At 44.3% G+C, this 17,836-nt stretch overlaps 1 protein-coding gene across 4 annotated transcripts in view; it reads right to left on the bottom strand.

The window, feature by feature from the left end:
- DGCR2 (DiGeorge syndrome critical region gene 2) overlaps positions 1-17,836 on the bottom strand; it is a 99,059-nt gene that overhangs the window by 59,575 nt on the left and 21,648 nt on the right. For 2 of the 4 annotated variants that reach the window (XM_036757783.1, XM_036757790.1), the window contains exon 2: positions 10,874-10,906. The exons of the other annotated variants lie outside the window; for them this stretch is intronic. In XM_036757783.1, coding sequence (XP_036613678.1) covers positions 10,874-10,906 — 33 coding nt within the window. The remainder of the gene's footprint in view (positions 1-10,873; positions 10,907-17,836) is intronic. 4 annotated transcript variants of the gene reach the window in all.

The raw sequence follows: 17,836 nt of genomic DNA, 5'->3' as shown, positions 1-17,836 counted from the left end.
GCAGGCACTGGAGACACCTCAAGAAGTCGACTTTCTTTCTAGTGGGGAACTCAGCAGGTATAAGGTGAGGCACTCATGAGTGAGAATGTGACCCCTGAGCCAAGCCTGGGGGAAAAGAAGTCCTGTGGGACATGGTGTTCACGATGGAGGGCGCAGCAAGCATTAGGAAGGCCTGAGAGGACGCCCGGAGACGGGAGATGGAGACAGAGCTTTGGGGAAAGTACTACAATTTGGGCAGAACCGAAAGCTTGGGAAGAGGAGGAAAGCATTGAGCAACTTGCTAGTCCTTTTCAATAGAGAATCAAATAACTCTTTTCAGGTAACTCACTGCCAATAGCAAGACCTCGCTTGGTCCTTTCCTCCACTGTATTTCCTTCCCACTTCTCTAAGGCTACAGAGCTGATGAATCACGTTCCTAGAATTCCAAAAGGACATAAATTAATGAATGTATTTATAAAGAAAAAGTGAAAGGTTTTAGTAAAAATACAAAGTTAACGGGGCGAAAAGAAGTATCATTCAGAATAAAACCAGTCTTGCACCTGAGTCTTCCTTCAAAACCATCTTGTGCCCTGGAGATGAGCTTTGGGCCTCCAAGGCTTAGCCATCAGAACATAGTATTGGAGCAGGAAAGGCTGATCCAAGAACCAGTCTCACTTAAGAGACTTGTCAAAAGGAGCAGCTAGGTGGCACAGTGAATAGAGCACCAGCCCTGGAGTCAGGAGAACCTCAGTTCAAATCCGACCTCAGACACCTGACACTTACTAGCTGTGTGACCTTGGGCAAGTCACTTAACCTCAATTGCCTCACCTCCACCCTCAAAAAGAGACTCATCAAAAAAAGAAAAGTTGGTGATTCCTTTTTTTACAACAGCAATTTAAAAACTGGTCTATGGCAGAGAGGATCAGTAAGGTAAACTGATCAAAGGAGAACCCACACAAATAAAATGAGTGGTAGCTTAAAGGACTAAGGAGAATTACAGCCCCACCCCACCCAACCTCACACAGCACTTCATTTGCTTTACTCCTGCTGCACTTCTGCGATGTTGGGCTGGAAGATCCAGAAGAACAGGGACTTGGATCATTCAGTTAGTGCCAGCCACAGCGCTCTAGGCATGGGAGGCAGGCCTTTCATAAATATCTGCTGGATGAATGTGGATGTTGAATTAACTACCATAATGAAGAACGAACTGCAATTTAAAGACAGGAAACAATTTTCAGTTACAAAAAAAAGACACTTATTTCTGAACTGAAGTTCCTACGTCCAGAGGTCTTGTAGATGCATGAAGTCAAGCAAGTCAAAACCACTGCAGACTTTCCCACTAAACGCATGGTATGGAGTTCAAAGGAAATGTGGCCTACAAACGGATCGCACATTTAAAATTAAACAATAACATTTACTAAACATTCTGATATGAAAGGGCAGCACAACTTTCAAAAGACAATGTACAGAGACAAAGATGGGGTCAGAGACCCGGACTATGGTTTAAAAAGGGAGAGAAGGTGCCAAGAGGAAATCTCATTCTCTGTCCCATCCTCACCAACAGGGAGAAGTCCTGCTCTCCTTGGACGGAGAGGATGGAAACCCTGAGAGGAGTCATTCACCTCTCTCCTACCCCCACCCTTCACCCTTCACCCTGACAGAGTTGGTGAGAGAGGAGGAGAAAGGCAGACATCATCAGACAGCAAGGACAGGGAGGATCCCAGGGACTAACATTCCAGTGCAGAGGGGAAAATTCCTAAGAATGAAATCTGAAGAAACAAAGAGAAAATTCCAACCAGTTCAGACATGTCCAGAAGCTAGGAGGCAAGGGAGGAAACAGAGAAGGGATCCCAAAGCCCTCATGGGCCAGTTCAGCACAAAGAACATAAGGAGTACTCGGGCTCAGAATGAGCTGGGTGGGGACGGGAACAGAACAAGACAAAGGGGAGGGTTGGCTGGACTGCCGAGGAGGAAGATGAAAAAGGGAGAAGATGATCAAATATGGTATTTACAGCCCTTGCTACCTGTCCAGTCTTCTTAGACTTCTCCCCTTTCCATCCACTCTATGACCCAACCTCATGACCATCTTCCTATTCCTCACACAGGTCACTCTATGTGCAGCCTTGACACCTTTGCCCTTGCAGTCCTCCATGCCAGGCATGCTCTCCCCCTTCACCTCTATCCCTTAGCTCCCTTCTTCTGCAGGAGATCTCTTCTGGTCGACCCTTCCCGCTATGGTTTTCTTCCATTTACACCATATAAACTTCACATGTGCAGAGTTATTTATATATGGTCTCCCCTATTCAAATGTGAGGTACTTGAGAGCAGGGACCATGTTGGCACCTATCCTGGTACTCCCAGTGCTTGGGATACAGTAAGTGCTTAATAAATGCCTGCTGACTGACAGACTTTGTATATCCATATCCAAAATTGCCATGGGACACTGTATTGGTAATTAAGGTGGAGCTTTCTTACTGTTTTAGAATGCTAAATTAATTGTCTTCGATAGAGTCTTACTAGGTGCAAAGTCCCAGGCTAGTTAGCAAACTAGTTCACTAGTTTGCGAGGCAGGAAACTCCCAAGGCCCTAAGGGGAGTTGCTAAGACCAGAGCCAATAGTATGGGCCTAAGTTCTGGTCGATCAGATGACGGCTAAGGATGATATAAAAAGAGAGAACAGAGTTATTTGTCTGGGGCTGTCTCACTGGAGGAATGTTGATGTGGAGACTCTGGGCAACTGCTCTAAGAGACTCCCGGCTCTGCTAACCCAGATGTTGGTTTGTATTTGGTGTGTTTATAATATATGTTTGTAAATTTGTTTGTATTTGTTCTGAAGTTCGGGTTGCTGGCTTTTCCTCCTGAACTAGGTGGATATTTGTATGTTGGATTAAAGTAAGATTGTTAACCCCCTAATGTCACTTTCGTTAGTAAAGCAGATCAAAAGAACCTGTGCTGGCAGCTCTTGTTGCTGGGCTTGTTGGGTCTTACACCCCACAACTGCTGCTAGCCAAATTGTTGCTACAGACACACAGGGAAACAAAGGGCTCTCCCTCATTAGAAGCCTTCCAACAGAGGCTGGCACACCATGTGGTGAATAAGTGGCAATGCAGATACATCTTAGGGATGAATTGGCCCAGACAGACTCTGAAATTTGGTGGTGCTGGGATCCTAAGAATATAAAAATTAATAAAATAAAAGAATACTTAAAATGCTGAACACATAACAGAAAACAACCACAGGAAAGGTTAGGACTATCTGAAAATAAATGATGCCGAACCTTCTCTAAGGATTTAGTGAGTTCAGCAGCAGCATCAGTCACTGCAGGCTCGGAAATCCCCACAAAGGCAGGCTCTAACCCGGGGTGGGGAACCTGCTCTAAGCACCTATGACTTAGGAGATGAGGGCAAGTGATTTCTTCAGTTTCACCAGGTTAGTACCTGTCTGAGGCTAGACGGGAACCCAAATCTTCTAGACACTATTCCCAGCACTCCATTCACTAAACCACATTGTCTCTGAGGCCAAAACCTGTAACTTATAGATATAAACTAGAGGGATGAGCAGACAACTCAAGGAAAGTTCAGGTATGACAAAAGTCCTCAGAGGAAGTTCTCAAGAGGACGAAATCCACGCTACCAACAGACATAAGAAAAGGTGCTCACTTTAGGAGACTAATAGGAAGAACGCACATTGAAGCAGCTTAGAACTGAAACATCACACCCATCAGTTGGGCAATGCTGACAGAAAAGGAAAACGATGAGTTGAAGGGGCTGCAGGTAGCAAGCAGACTGAATAGTGGTGCTGGTCAAGCCATTCCAGACACTGATGTGGAGCCACCCCCAGGAGTCATTATGCTGAGAACAACTTCTGACCCAGGGATACCGCTATTAGGCCTAAACCCCAAAGAGGTCAAAGAAGGGAGAAAAGACCCAGTGTGTACCAAAACATTCAGAACAACTCTTTTTGTAATAGCAAAGAACAACAAACAAAAGGGGTGTCCATCGATTGAAGCATGGCTGAACAGATTATGCTATATAAATGTAAAGGGAGATTATTGTCATGCTATAAGAAATAACAAAGGGGCAAAGCGCTGACACATAGTAGGCACTTATGTTTTCTGACTGTTTCAGAGAATCCTGGGAAGATTTCCATAAACTGATGAAGAATGAAATGAGTAGAAGCAGGAAAATAATTTATAAACAATTACATTGTAAAGAAAAACAACTCTGAAAGTCTCGAGGACTCTGACTGACACAAAGACCAACCACGTCTCCACAGAACCAATGATAAAGTAAGCTGCCCACGTCCTGAGAAATAAGACTCAAGATGCAGGACAGGACTTATGTTTTGGGATGTGGCAAATTACTGGCCATGCAATAGTATAAATTTTTATTACTTGTTAATGTCCGTGTCCAGTATGTGAGCCATGAATCAAATACAACTTAGTGGGCTAGCCTACTAAATTAGCCACTCTTTATAAACACGGTTTTAACAGAAAAATGTGTTATGTTCCAAAAAACTGCCAAATAAACTTCAGCATAAAACGTGTTTGTAAGTCGCTGACAACCTGAGAGCAATACTTAAACATAACCTGACACCACCTCTTCCTTCCTCTCCTATCGGCCCAACTCCACCCCAGAGCGCCAATAGGAATATAGGAAGAGCGTCTTTGCTTCAGGTTCAGCAGAATCCTTTCTTAAGCCAGAGTCAGGGGATGACTTAAGGCCACTTTAATGTCAACTAAGTCACACCTTATGGAGTTCGTTGGCTTTAGACCTGGACGTGACCTTAAAGATCATCAAACCCAACCATCTTTTTACCTATGAGGAACCAAGGTCCAGAAAAGCCGAGTAATTTACCCAAGGTCATATAGGGAAAAAAAAAAAGCTAACACTTTAAATGTTAAGACTGACAAGGTGTTTTCCATATATTATCTCATTTGGTCTTCATGATTCTGAGAAAGGTACCAGGTGTGTCAGTAGCCTCATTTTACAGATCAGGAAACTGAGGCTCAGAGAACAGAGTAGAAAAAAGCAGCACCAGAGACAGAAACTGCATTCTCTGAGGCCAATCCAGTTCTGCTGTCCCATGAGGAATATCGCCTAATCCAGAGGACATCTGAAATCATGTAATAAGGAGCCAATGGATTCGGAGTCAGATTCTACCGTATTCAAGTTATCATAATAGAAAATTCTCCATCTTCACGGAGGATGAAGGAGAAAGGGAAAATAGAAATAGGCTGTGACAAAGTAAGCATGAAGAGGTATGGAACGAGATGACACCAAGGGAAAGTTAAATCACTACCTTCAAAAAAACAGCCCTTGACTAAGGAGCAGCTGACAAATATTTATACAGCGCCTACTATGTACCAGTCACTGTGCTAATCACTTTATGACTATAATCGAGCCTCACAACAATCCTGTGAGGTAGGTACTGTTCTTATCCCCACTTTGCTGAAGAAACTGAGGCAAACAGAAGTTAAAGTGATTTGCCCTAAGTCACAGAGCTAATAAGTGTTTGAGGTCAGATTTGAGCTCAGGTCTTCCTGACTCCAGGTCCAATGCTCAAGTGATTGGATCAATTCACAGTTCCACCAACAGTGCATTAGTGTCCCAGTTTTCCCATATCCCCTCCAACATCCAACATTTTTCCTTTTTTTTTTTGCCATATTAGCCAATATGATAGGTATGAGGTGGTACCTCAGAGTTGTTTTAATTTGCATTTCTGTAATCAATAGTGATTTACAACATTTTTATATGACTATAATAGCTTTGATTTCTTCTTCTGAAAACTGCCTGTTCATATCCTTTGACCATTTATCAGCTGGGGAATGACTTATTTTTATAACTTTGAGTAAGTTCTCTATATATTAGAAAAATGAGGCCTTTATCATATATACTTGTTGCAAAAATTTTTTCCCAGTTTTCTGCTTTCCTTATAATTTTGGTATATTGGTTTTGTCTGTGCAAAAGTATTTTCTTTAATTTTATATAATCAAAATTTATCTATTTTACATTTTGCAATGTTCTCAGTATCTTTTTTGATCCTAAATTCTTCCCATATGCATAAATCTGACAAATAAGCTATTCCATGCTTTACTAATTTGCTGATATCACCCTTTATGTGTTAATCATGTACCTATTTTGACCTTATCTCAGTATACTGTGTGAGATGTTGCTCTATACCTACTTTCTGCCACACTGTTTTCTAGTATTCCCAGCAGTCTTTGTCAAATAATGAGTTTTTGTTCCAAAAGCTTGGATCTTTAGGTTTATCATATGCCAGATTACTATGCAATTTGTAATGCAATCTGTATCTAATCTGTTCCACTGATTCACCACTCTCTTTCTTAGCCAGTGCCATAGTGTTTTAATAATTACCACTTTATAATAAAGTATGAGGTTTGGTATGGCTAGACTGCCTTCTTTAGCATTTTTTTTATCCCTTGATATCCTTGAGCTTTTGTTCAGGCAGATGAATTTGGACTAGATAACTGTCTGCGGCTCCTTACTTCCATTTCTTGCCCCAAGGATTGTCTGTGAAATACAAAACAAGTTCAAACTACAGAAGGGGTCCCATTTTTAACAAGTGTTTGCAGCCCTACAGCTCAGCCCGACTCCCACAGAGCTCCATGAGTTCAGAGTCAACGTCATTCTCTCATGTTATATTGCTTTCATTTTTAAAAATCCACCTGTTACACAGAAAAATCTCAACAAGGCACTGCCACCACAGGCCTGCCAAGCAACTAATCTTCCTCAACATACATTTCAATGTCATGCTGTCCATCTGTCACATGTCTATGCAGGGCAAGCTCCACATACAAATCCACGTGTTTAACTCCCTCTGATGCCTGGGCCACTTGCAATGCAAACAGGGAAATTCAGGTTTCTCAAATTATTTATCATGACAACCTTCGGACACAGGCAATTCCTCTTTGCCCCCTATTATCTACAAGTAGAACCTTTTCATGGGGCTCTACGCGTGATTCCCCAAGCACCATGTACAGAGCTCTCTCCATTACTCCTTCATCATAGTCACCGGCTGTCTCCATGGCTGGCATGCTCTTCTTCCTCCTCACCTCAGCATCTTAGGATAAGAACTCAGCTCCAGAAGCCCTTCTAGATGCAGCCCTTCTCTGTCTCCCTCCACCCCAAGGCACAGGGCCTTCCTTCCTCCAGCTACCTTGGATTCTCTGGGTTCTACGTTTGGCATCTACTTAGAGACAGGCAGGTCTTTCTCACTGGAATGGAAGCTCCCTGGGGGCAGGGATTGCTTCACTTTTATCTGTGCATCCTCAGCAGCTGACCAGCAGGTACTCCTGAACTGACTGAGAAAAGAAGCCTCAGATAGCCCCGTATTTCTCCTAGTGGATGAGGCTTCTTTACACGTAGCAATTCTGATCTTGTCTTGACAACATACTCCATCCATACAAAAGTGTCACTTTGACTGACCAGACTTCAGACTATCAGAGCCAAAGCTTTCATACAAAGACTATGTGAAAGAAAAGAGATCCTGGTGCTCCATGAGGGACTTGGAGGATTGTTACAAAAGGCAGAAAGAGCATTCGGTGGTGCAGATCTGAGAACAGGAAGGAGGAGAGGAAGACCAGACTGGTTGTGGTTTCCCCTGACAGCCAAAGGCCTTCCACAGACTCCTCAAGCAGGAAGGCCCTAAAGCTGGAGGACGGGAGAGTCTGCCGTCAACTGAGACTCTCGCCAAAATTATATTCTCATTAATTTAAAATGGAGAAAACCACAGAAAGCTTCATTCCCAGTTGGACCACGGAAGTGTCTCGTGTCTCACACATCCACCTCTCTCCCCTGTACATCTTAAGATACATCTTAAGGGGGTGAAAATGTAGGCTTCCTAGTCAAAATGGGTTTGTGAGGGTTCCCAAGATCATCCATAGAGCTCATTCCTACTAAATGAAAAATCTTTTGAGTCAGGGAACCATCCTCAAACTGAAACAACCACAGAGATACTTTTCCTTTTACAGCGGAGAAGCAGTGGGGCAGCTAGGTGGCACAGTGAGTACAGCACTGGCCCTGGAGATAAGAGGACCTGAGTTCAAATTTGGCCTCAGACACTTGACACACTTACTAGCTGTGTGACCTTGGGCAAGTCACTTAACCCCAATTGCCCTGCCTTCCCCCTCAAAAAAATAGAAAAACAGAGAAGTGGTGCAGAGCACTCCATATGCCAATTCTTTTTCTACATGCAGTCTCCCCTATCAGCTGGTCTTGGCACACTTACACATAACGTAACCCCACTGATCTCCTGCGTGCTTCACGGTGAGAAATTTAGTATGTTAGTTTAGTATGTTTCCAGTGACTTCTCCCCACAAAGAAAGGAGCAGACAGATGGTACAGGAGTTTGCATCTGCTAAAGAAATAAGGCCTGTCTTTGCTTTCATTCAGACAGACCAGGAAAGAGAGGCAAACACTCTCTCCCATACGCCAAGGACCATACATCCCCATGACAGACTTCAATTCCTACGACGATGCCTTTTCCAGGAACGAGAGATGACCATGAATTAAGACTGGTTTATCCAAGTGGTATCAGTGGACTCCTTCCCAAACCCTCAGGTGGATGGGTGTGACCCAACTAGAAGGGCCCCAATGAGCTAAGAGCGCAGCAGGACGCCACCAGATGAGTCACGTCTCTAGGCCACGGTAGCTCGTCGAGCCTGCTCAGCCAAGCATAAAGGAGTGGTGGGTGATCTGCCCTCTTCCCTACCTCCTGCCATGAGATCAGGAGCTTCTCTAGAGTACTGACATGACAGGGAATATGATGCTTGGAAAGGGAGGAAAGTAGAGTCCATCATCAGTGGGCTCGGTCCCCAAACAGCTCCACTTCACTTCCGCCTCAGCGTTCCCATTTATAAGATGACGATCTTCTAGGTTCCTCTCTTTAAGGCTTTAAGGTTTGATAACACTAATCATTAACAAAAAGAAAAGGTGTACATTCATGAAAGTACTGATGGCAGAACAAAGCAGATGCCCACTGACTGGGGAAGGGCTCGGCAAACTGTGGTACATGAATGCAAAGGAGTACTGTCTGTGCTGAGGCATGACAAGTGTGATGGAGAGAAAGATGCATGAAAGACTGGCATGAAATGATAGAATGTGACGTGAGCCGGGCCAGGAAAGCAGCTGCATCGTGGGAACCTAAGGAGGATGGAAACCTCCCCCACCCCCCAACTCCTCTGCAGAGGGGAGGAACAGGACAGGGCACAGGTTGGGGAAAGGCTGGGCAGGTCAGTCTTTCACATGGGTTGATTAATAATAATAATAATATTAATGGCCAAATTTATACAAGCTTAGTATGTCCATGGCACTGTGCTAAGTGCTTTACAAATATCTCAGCTGATCCTAACAAAAACTCTGAGAGGCAGGTGAAAAAAAGGCTGACCAACGTTAACAACTCACCTGGGGTCACACATCTAAGAAGGGTCAAAGGCCATATTGGAACTTGGGTTTTCCTGATTCCAGGCCCTGAATAGTGGACTAATTAGTTCTGCTGGCTGTTTATTTCCTCTTCTTTAAAAAAAAAATTCTTTGTTATAGAGCATAATGGTCTGGAAGGGCTTCAAAGGGGACAAGGAATCTAGGCTAAAGAAAACTCCTCTTCTGAATTTCTTCAGTCTCTGGCTCTGATCAGAAGGGCTGGTCTCCCACCAAGGGTGGCTCCTGCCTAACAAAGGGCTTTTTCCTTGCCCAGCGAGACTGCCTGAAACAGCCCTGCTGGACTCCTCTCACAAACTCTCCACAGCCAGGACTCTGGACACCATCAAATGAGCTAGGACCACCTGCACCGCCGGCCCTCAAACAACTTTCTCCATTACAGCCTGAGCCCCATGAGAAGAGACACAAGGAGAGGGGGAGGAGGACAAGGCCCCGGAAGGAAGGGGAGCAAGCAGAGGTGCCTGGCCTGCCCACGCCTCATGACTTAACAAGAAACACACTGACCGGGTCACTGCTCCCACTCGGCCCAAGCCCCTGCCGGGCTTGCCTTTAGTACGACAGTCTGCTTTTACTAAGCCATCTCCTGTAAAAATGTCTCAATTTATGCTTGATCCTTCTAAGGAAGACACTATGAAGAAAGGCACTTCCAAGCTGGATGGACCCCAACAGCCTGCTAATCCATTCAGTTAGTCATTCATTCAATAAACACCTATTAAGCACCTACCGTGTGCCAGGCACTGTGCTAAGAGATTCCGGTCTCTCTAGGGTTACAAGGGACCTTAGAAGTGGCCTGATCCCACCGAGGAGATGTGACTTGCCCAGGGTCACACATCCATGGAGTAGCAGAGGGAGAATTCCTGGCTCCGTACTTGGATCAGCAAGGCAATAATCACAAGATGGGAAAGATCTTCAAATCTAAAATGCTATTTTAGCACCCAGCACTCTGGGTAGCTGTAGCTGTACCAAGCTACAACTGCCCAACAGATTTCTAAGGTCAGAGGCTTGGGTCTGCAAGGAGCCTAAGAAATCACCCAGCCCAGTCCCCTTGCTTTGCAGTGGGGGAGCTAAGGCCCAGCCAATTTAAGTGACGCTCAAGATCTCAAAAGGGGCCGAGCCAAGACTTGACCTCTGACCCCATGACTCCCTGCCTGGGGCCTTGGATCATCTGGTCAGTCTCCTCTCTGAGCAAAGGAGGTAAATAAAGCCCCATCAGGTGGGATGAGGTGCCAGAGCAGTCCAGAACCCCTGATTGGAGGGATCCTAGGGCCTTCCCTCGGAGCTAATGGCTCAGTACTAGCTTCGCCATCTCTGGGAGGCCAAGAGCAGAGAGGACACCCTCAGACCTGCCCTGTGAGGAATAAATAGGGAAAGGGGTGCCAGGTGCTGCAGGGCATCATCACCAGGTGGGAACAGTGTGCAGGAGAGCCTACTCACCTGACAGAAGTCTTGCCAGGGCTAGTGGTGGACCTGTAATTTAAAATTTAAAAGAAACTTACAAAGCAGTTGGAGATTTCCTTGAGCATAAGCCAAAACTAATGGTTAGCTATTGATAAATGAAGCACAGCCAATGAGCGTGTGCAGTGACTGGGTCACCTCGGCTCATCCACACCAATGCCGCATCTTCCCCAACCCCACAGGGAGCGACACCAACGTATGGAATTATCAGATCTTCAAGTCCTTGGACATTCGCTCCAGAGGGGCCCACTGGACGCCACGAGGTCAAGCACCCTCATTTACTGCAGAGCAAACAGAAGCCCCTGGTGGGGAACGGACCTGCCCAAGGTCTCACTAAGCTCATGTCAGACCTAGCGCTGGGAGAAAAGAACCGCAGAGGCCGGCTAGTCCAAGCCCCCTGTACAGATGAGCAAACTGAGACCTAAAGGAGTTCACGGCAGAGCTGGGATTTGAACCCATGACCTCTGATGCCCAAAGTGGTGCTTCTCCCCCCTCATACTACCCACAATGCCTCCCAACCCGATTCAAGCCAAGGCTCTGTGCACCACATTAGGCTGCTGTACGTGTCACAGAAGCAACACTCAGATCCCTGATACTGAAAAACTGTCATAATTTTCAAAATATCTTTCAATTAAACCCTAAGGAGCATGAGACGTTAGAAAGCAGGCCTCTGGGGGTTATGAGCTGGTGCCTCAATCTTAAGAGTCTTTCTGATGTTATAAAATGCACCACCCAAAAGGCAGATAAGGACGAGCACTGAGCCACAGCGGCCTGCACCAGGAAGCCCATATGACGCCCTGGCACGTCCTCAGTACGGCAGTCAGCACTGTTCCTGTTCGCCTGGAGCCAAGAGCCCCAGGCAGAGTGAGGCCTGCACCCCCCTCTGCCCCTGCTGACCGCACACAAGCAGGGGGCTGGAAGGTATGGCTCCTTCCTCACAGAGGAGTGTTTGAGGAGCTTTGTAGTGCTGAGTGAGAAAGGGAGAGCCGGCAAGTGCTCAGCACAGGCAGGCGAGGTCAGGGACCTGAAGACGTCTTTTGTTTTATTATTATTAACAGCCGCCGGCATTTACGCAGCGCTCTCAAGGGCTGCGAGGCACTTTACAATGTTGTTTCATTTGATCCATAAAACAATCCTTTGGAGGAGATGCTATTATTGTTCCCACTTCACAAATGGGAAAACTGAGGCTAAGTTAAATGACCTGCCCAAAGTCACACAGCTAATTGTCTGAGGCTGGATGCAAACTCAGTCCTTCCTGACTCCAGGTCCAGGGACTTATTCTCTGTGGCACCTAGCGACCTCATCTGCTGTGGCTTTGGGCTGTATGACTGGCCACACACCACAGTGGAGAGTGCTTCTGCCATAAGGTCGGTAAAGCCCAAGTACCTGTTTCATACCTTTAAAGATAATTTATCTTCCTTTCCCAGGCCAAGACTGTTATAAAACCCAGGAGCCTACCAGGTAGAATTTATATTCAACTCCTAACTAAAAACTGCTTACAAGTGGGACCACCAAAGCTCTTCCATTCTCTGAAGACGGCTATTTAAGACAGTCTTTTCTAATATTAAATCAAATTTCTAATATTAAATTAAATTAAATCAAATTAAATATTAAATCAAAGACACGCAGAGAGCATTTACTCCCCAGATCCACATGATCTCCTTTTTGGTCCCACATGGAACCTGAGAATCCAGTAAGGTGGGCAGTTATTCAATTTCGTATCAGCTTTTGAGAGCAGTCAGAAACATGGCTCCTGGATCATAACTGCAAGCTGAGAAAGGAAACTATTCATTCTAAAAGCACTTGCAGAATCACTCCCCATGCTACTTCCCAGGTTCTCTATCTCAGTGTCTGACTTAACCCTTGCTCTCCTTCACCCCACCTGTCCAAACCCTAACCGACCCAATCAGCAGCCACCTCATGGAAGCTTTCCCCCTCTCACACAGGCTCCCCCCATCGCTGGCCTTTAGCGCTGGCAACACTTGAGGGCTGATCAGACCCTCCTCCACACCACTGCCAAAGCAATTCTCAGCACTGAGCCAATCAGATCATCCCATTCCTCAGTAAACACCACTACCACCCTATGACATTCAGGGCTGGATCTGGTCTGTTTGGTATTTAAGGCTCTCCTTCCTAACTTTCTGGTTTTCTTACACACCTCTCCTCCCCACCCCAACACACACACACACACACACACACACACACACACACACACTCTCGAGCTTTGGTTCAGATTATGGAGCCCCTCACACCATGCTACTCAAGACTTTGGACTTTGTTCTGTGAGCAACAGGGAGCCGCTGGAAGGTTTTTGAGCTAAGGAGCGGCGTGATCAGAGCTTTCCTTGGGGAAAAACTGAAGGGAAAGACTAGTGAGGAGGCTTTATGGAGGTGGGACCCACAGTGATACATGCTACATGTTTTCAGACTTTTCAATGCTCGGTTGTACTGGTGTTTTTCCTCTTCTTTTTGTTTAAAAAACTGCTCTGTTAGAAGGGGCTGGCTCTCTGGGAGGAAGAGGGAGGGGGATACTGAGGAAAGCCATCAGGATGTAAAAAGCTAAAACTAATGTTTAAAAATTCTATCAGCAACCTAGGAAAACTGTAAAAAAACAAAGACTGTAAACTAACCACAACTCTAGCAGGAGTGGAAGGAATGGTTACCCCTGCTCCTGCAGCTGTATCAGTGTGAGTGTTCCCGTGAGCACTACACCCGCTCTCTCGGAGAGCGTAATAAAATGCCTTCCTCTGAAAAAAAAGAAAATTCTATCAGCTTCTCATGTTGAACCATCTGACAGAGCCAAGGACTTTGGTAGCAAGAACATTCTTTTCTGGGTCTTCTGCGGCTGTGGCTGCCACACCTGCGAGGGCAAGTACCAGGCTGCTGGGTGAAGGAGACAACTATGAGGATGGAAAAAAGAGCGCAGATTTAGACCATGAAAAGTGTTGATCAAACACAAAGGAACTCTATGACCACAGCTGGAAAATACTCGCTGGGAAAATAAACACCAAACTAAGTAACTGGGTAAATATTAATTGCTCGTGGGAAGGCTGTGAACCAATGGAATGAGAATGACAATGCTACCCAAATTAACTTAACTGTTTAGTGCCAAGCCAACCAAACTATCCCCAAAGCATCATTTTACAGAGCAAGGGAAAAAAAAATTCATCTGGAAGAAGTACAGGCCAAGAGTTTCAAGGGAAATTTTTAAAAGCAAGAAAGAAAAAGGGCTAGCCGCCTCAGATCTCAAACTATAGTATAAAACAGTCATCATTAAAAAAATTGGCACTGGTAAAGAAATAAAGGCCATCAGTGGAAACTGATTAGGTAGGTAGACAACACACAGAATCAAGTGAACACAATAACGGTGTTTGATAAACCCCCAAACCCAAATGACTGGGGTAAGAGCTCATCTTTTAACAAAAACTGCTGGAAAAACTGGAAAACAATCTGGCAGAAACTAGACAGAGACCAACATCTTCCACCATCAATCCAGGTAAGTTCCAAATGAATAAATGCTTTAGACATTAAGGGTAACATAAACTGGTGGGACTCAGAAAAAATACCTTTCAGATCTAGAAGAGTTCATGACTGAACAAAGAATAGACAGAATCACAGAAGCTAAAATAGAAAATTCTGATTACGTGAAATTAAAAAGGGATTTTTTACACCATTAAAAGACAAACAGGTAAATGAGGGAAAAAACTTTTTCTACAAGTTTCTTTCATTTCAAAGACATAAGGAATTGCCTCCAATTTGTAGTAATTCCCCAGTTGAAACTAAAAAAATCTGAACAGGCAGTTTTCTAAAGAAGGTATACAAGCCATCAATAGCCATGTGAACAAATGCTCTAAATCACTAATACTTAGGGGCATGCATATCCAAGAAGCTCTGAGGTTCTAGCATACAACCCCAAGATCAGCTCAAAAGTAAAATGACAAAGTTGGAGGAACTTGAGATAAACAGGCACCCAGACGAACTTGTACGCAAGCTGTGAATTGACCCAACCATCCTTGAAAACAAGCTGGAACCTTGCCCAAAAGCTTCTAAACCGTGCCTGCCTTCTGACCCAACAATACCACGACTCAGCCCATCCCCCAAAGAGATCAAAGAAAAAGGAAAATGTCCCATATGCACAAAAAATCTTTCCAGCTGTATTTTTCATCGCATTCATGGCAAAGAACCAGACACTAAGGAGGAGTCTATCAAGTGGAGAATGGTTAAACAAGTTACGGTACAGGAATGCCAAATAACACAGTTGGAAGAAATGATGAAGGGGATGGTTTCAGAGTGTTATACTGAGAGCGAGTGAGACACTCCACAGAGTATAAGTTTTAAATGGAGAATTTATTAGCCGGCGGTCATTCGGGTTCAGCCCAAATCAAAATGACCAAGAGTTTGGGGTGGAGAAGTCAAATTTATACAGTAGATCAAGGAGCAGTGGTTAATTATCTCTTGAAACTTGCATATGTTATTTTAGCAGGCTTGGCAAGCCTCTTCCACTTTTGTGATCATGATACATGAAGAGGAACCTCCTAAACAGACTGCAAGTACAGCATATCATACTGCTGACAAAGTGTCAACTGAATTACAACCCAGGATCTCTCTGTTCAATTTGCCATTTACATCCCACAACATCAGATAAGAATAAGGAATTCAAGAGAATGTCCGGGGCTGAGGCCTTCATCCTTCAAGGCCATAGGCAGACCAAGGGACGCTCCAGCTGGGTTTGTTGACACAAGATAGAGACGTCTCTCAGGCTGCTCAGGAAAGAAACAGAGATTGCTAAGCATCAGGCCCTTCCCTTGGACATACTCCATACTCCCAGAACAGTCCCGGGGAGAGGGGCAGGGAAGAGGCCAAGGACACCTGCTGAAAGCCAAACGGCAGGAACTAAGTCTGATTTTCTTATGCAAACTGGGGTTTTTTAGTTAGGGGCTGGGGGCAGGGTTTTTCTAGCAATAGCTGGCTGTTCAGGTATCACATTTCCCACTTCTTTATGGAGCTATTCAAATCTTTGAAAAAAGGAGGTTTGGGCCACAAAGACAGGGGCAGAATTTACATGAGAATGAATAAGGTTGGAGATATGAGAGAGTAATCAGGAACCTATAGTTACAGTCAGGATCAATAAAATGAGGGGGCCAGCCAAAGCGCTAGCAGGGGGGTGAGCCAGAGGGGACATTGGTCCCCTGAAAATCACCCAATGTCAGCTTAGGCTGGTCCCAGGTGCATGGGTCTGCAGTAAAAATTCCCTAAACGCATCTCGTAAAGCAGGGGTTTGGGAAGTAACTGAAGGCATGCATATAGTAACAATAGAGGACAAGGCTCAGGTAGAAATTCAGAAGCTTCTTCAATTAGAGTGGCTGTAGCAGCCAGGGAGTCTAATTGTTTTTAAAACAGGCAACTGGCTTAGGCAACTAAGGACTGCGTTAGGACTCCCAAAGCCTGTGCTCTCCCTTCATCAACATACCAAGTGAAAAGTTTGTAAAGACAAGAGTGTTGACAAGGGTCAGTTAAAGTATATACCTATAAAACATTAAGCCCCTTTTGGTCAAAGGCAAACTGAAAGTTTCGCCTTAAGACCAATCAAGGTATGGAAAAAAAACTTCTATCTTCCTCAGGGGTGAAGTTCTAAAAATCCTTATCTAAGTGGAGTCAAGTTTTTTTTTACCTTTTCTGTGTTTGGACATCCCCAGGGATGGGCAGAAATTGTAAACTAATTGTAAACAAATAGAGGGAGCTTAATAGCTAAAAATACTAAAAATACAGGAAAAACAGTCTTGAGAACGCAAGGACTCAGAAAAGGGAGCTGTCCTTCGTGCAGGTACTGGTCCAGAGTCTCGGGAGGGGCTGCTTGTGTCTGATGCTGTCCCCTTCAGGCTCTTTGAAACCGCAGGGCAAGGTCTCCTATAGGCTCAGATGTCCACTCCTCAGATGTGACAGAAGGAGCAAGGAGTCGATATCCACTTACCAGGGGCTCCCAGAACACATGTGATGTGATGATTGAGAGAAAAAAAAAGCACAACATAGGTCCCAGCCACGCAGGGCTAAGTTCAAACAAATACAATAAGTAATTCAGTATCCCAGCCACACAGGGCTGAGTTCAAACAATTACAATAAAGTTTTTCCTATAATTCACAAAACTGCACAATTACATTGAGTCAGGTGCAGACCAAATTACTTAGATGATTCACAATAGAGGGGGGAGATTTGCATGTCACATGTTTTACATTTACAAATTAGATAACCAAGAAAACTTAAACATGAACCATACAAAGTAATGCAATCATTACTAACAATGCTGACTAACATTAAATTCCTAGTAGTACAGTACATATAACATCATAAACCTTTTAGCCATGCCATGCCTTTGATGGCATTTACAAATAATCCACAAACCATTCCTAACAAAACTAAAAATGTTTCTGATTTAATTCCAGCACTTAATTGCACATTTTGTATGCAAAGTAACTTTAAATTACAGTCACAATGTCCATTCAAAGCAGTACTTTAAATCCCAGATGCTTGATTGTAGTTATCTGGTCCCTTGATAGTAAAATAGAGTTCTGCCTCTCTGGTTCAGATCTAGAAATTCTCAGACAATTCTAACTTAATATAACTTACAGATACTTTACAAAGGAGATATATCTTCACTTGTACCACTATCTTATACAATTTTCTTGTGCTAGCATCCAAATTTAAGATCTCATTACCAAAACACACTTATCAGCTTGAATTTCCAGAACTGATAAATTCTGGAGCCAATCATACACATCTGTATATAATTTTAGGGGAATCAATCTGATCCTATTGCCTCTCTCAAAATTCGCTATCCCTTCCTTTTATTAGACATTGATCACATTACATCTTTGCCTTATTTGCTTTGTCTAATCATTTCCCGCCTTTGGAGGATGTTATCCCTATATTATTTCAATGTTTTATT

Source organism: Trichosurus vulpecula, chromosome 1 (assembly GCF_011100635.1).
Source record: "Trichosurus vulpecula isolate mTriVul1 chromosome 1, mTriVul1.pri, whole genome shotgun sequence".
In the NCBI taxonomy this organism is placed as follows: Eukaryota; Metazoa; Chordata; class Mammalia; order Diprotodontia; family Phalangeridae; genus Trichosurus; species Trichosurus vulpecula.
Note: the sequence above shows the minus strand (reverse complement) of the source record. Positions and strands in the feature narration are given on the sequence as shown.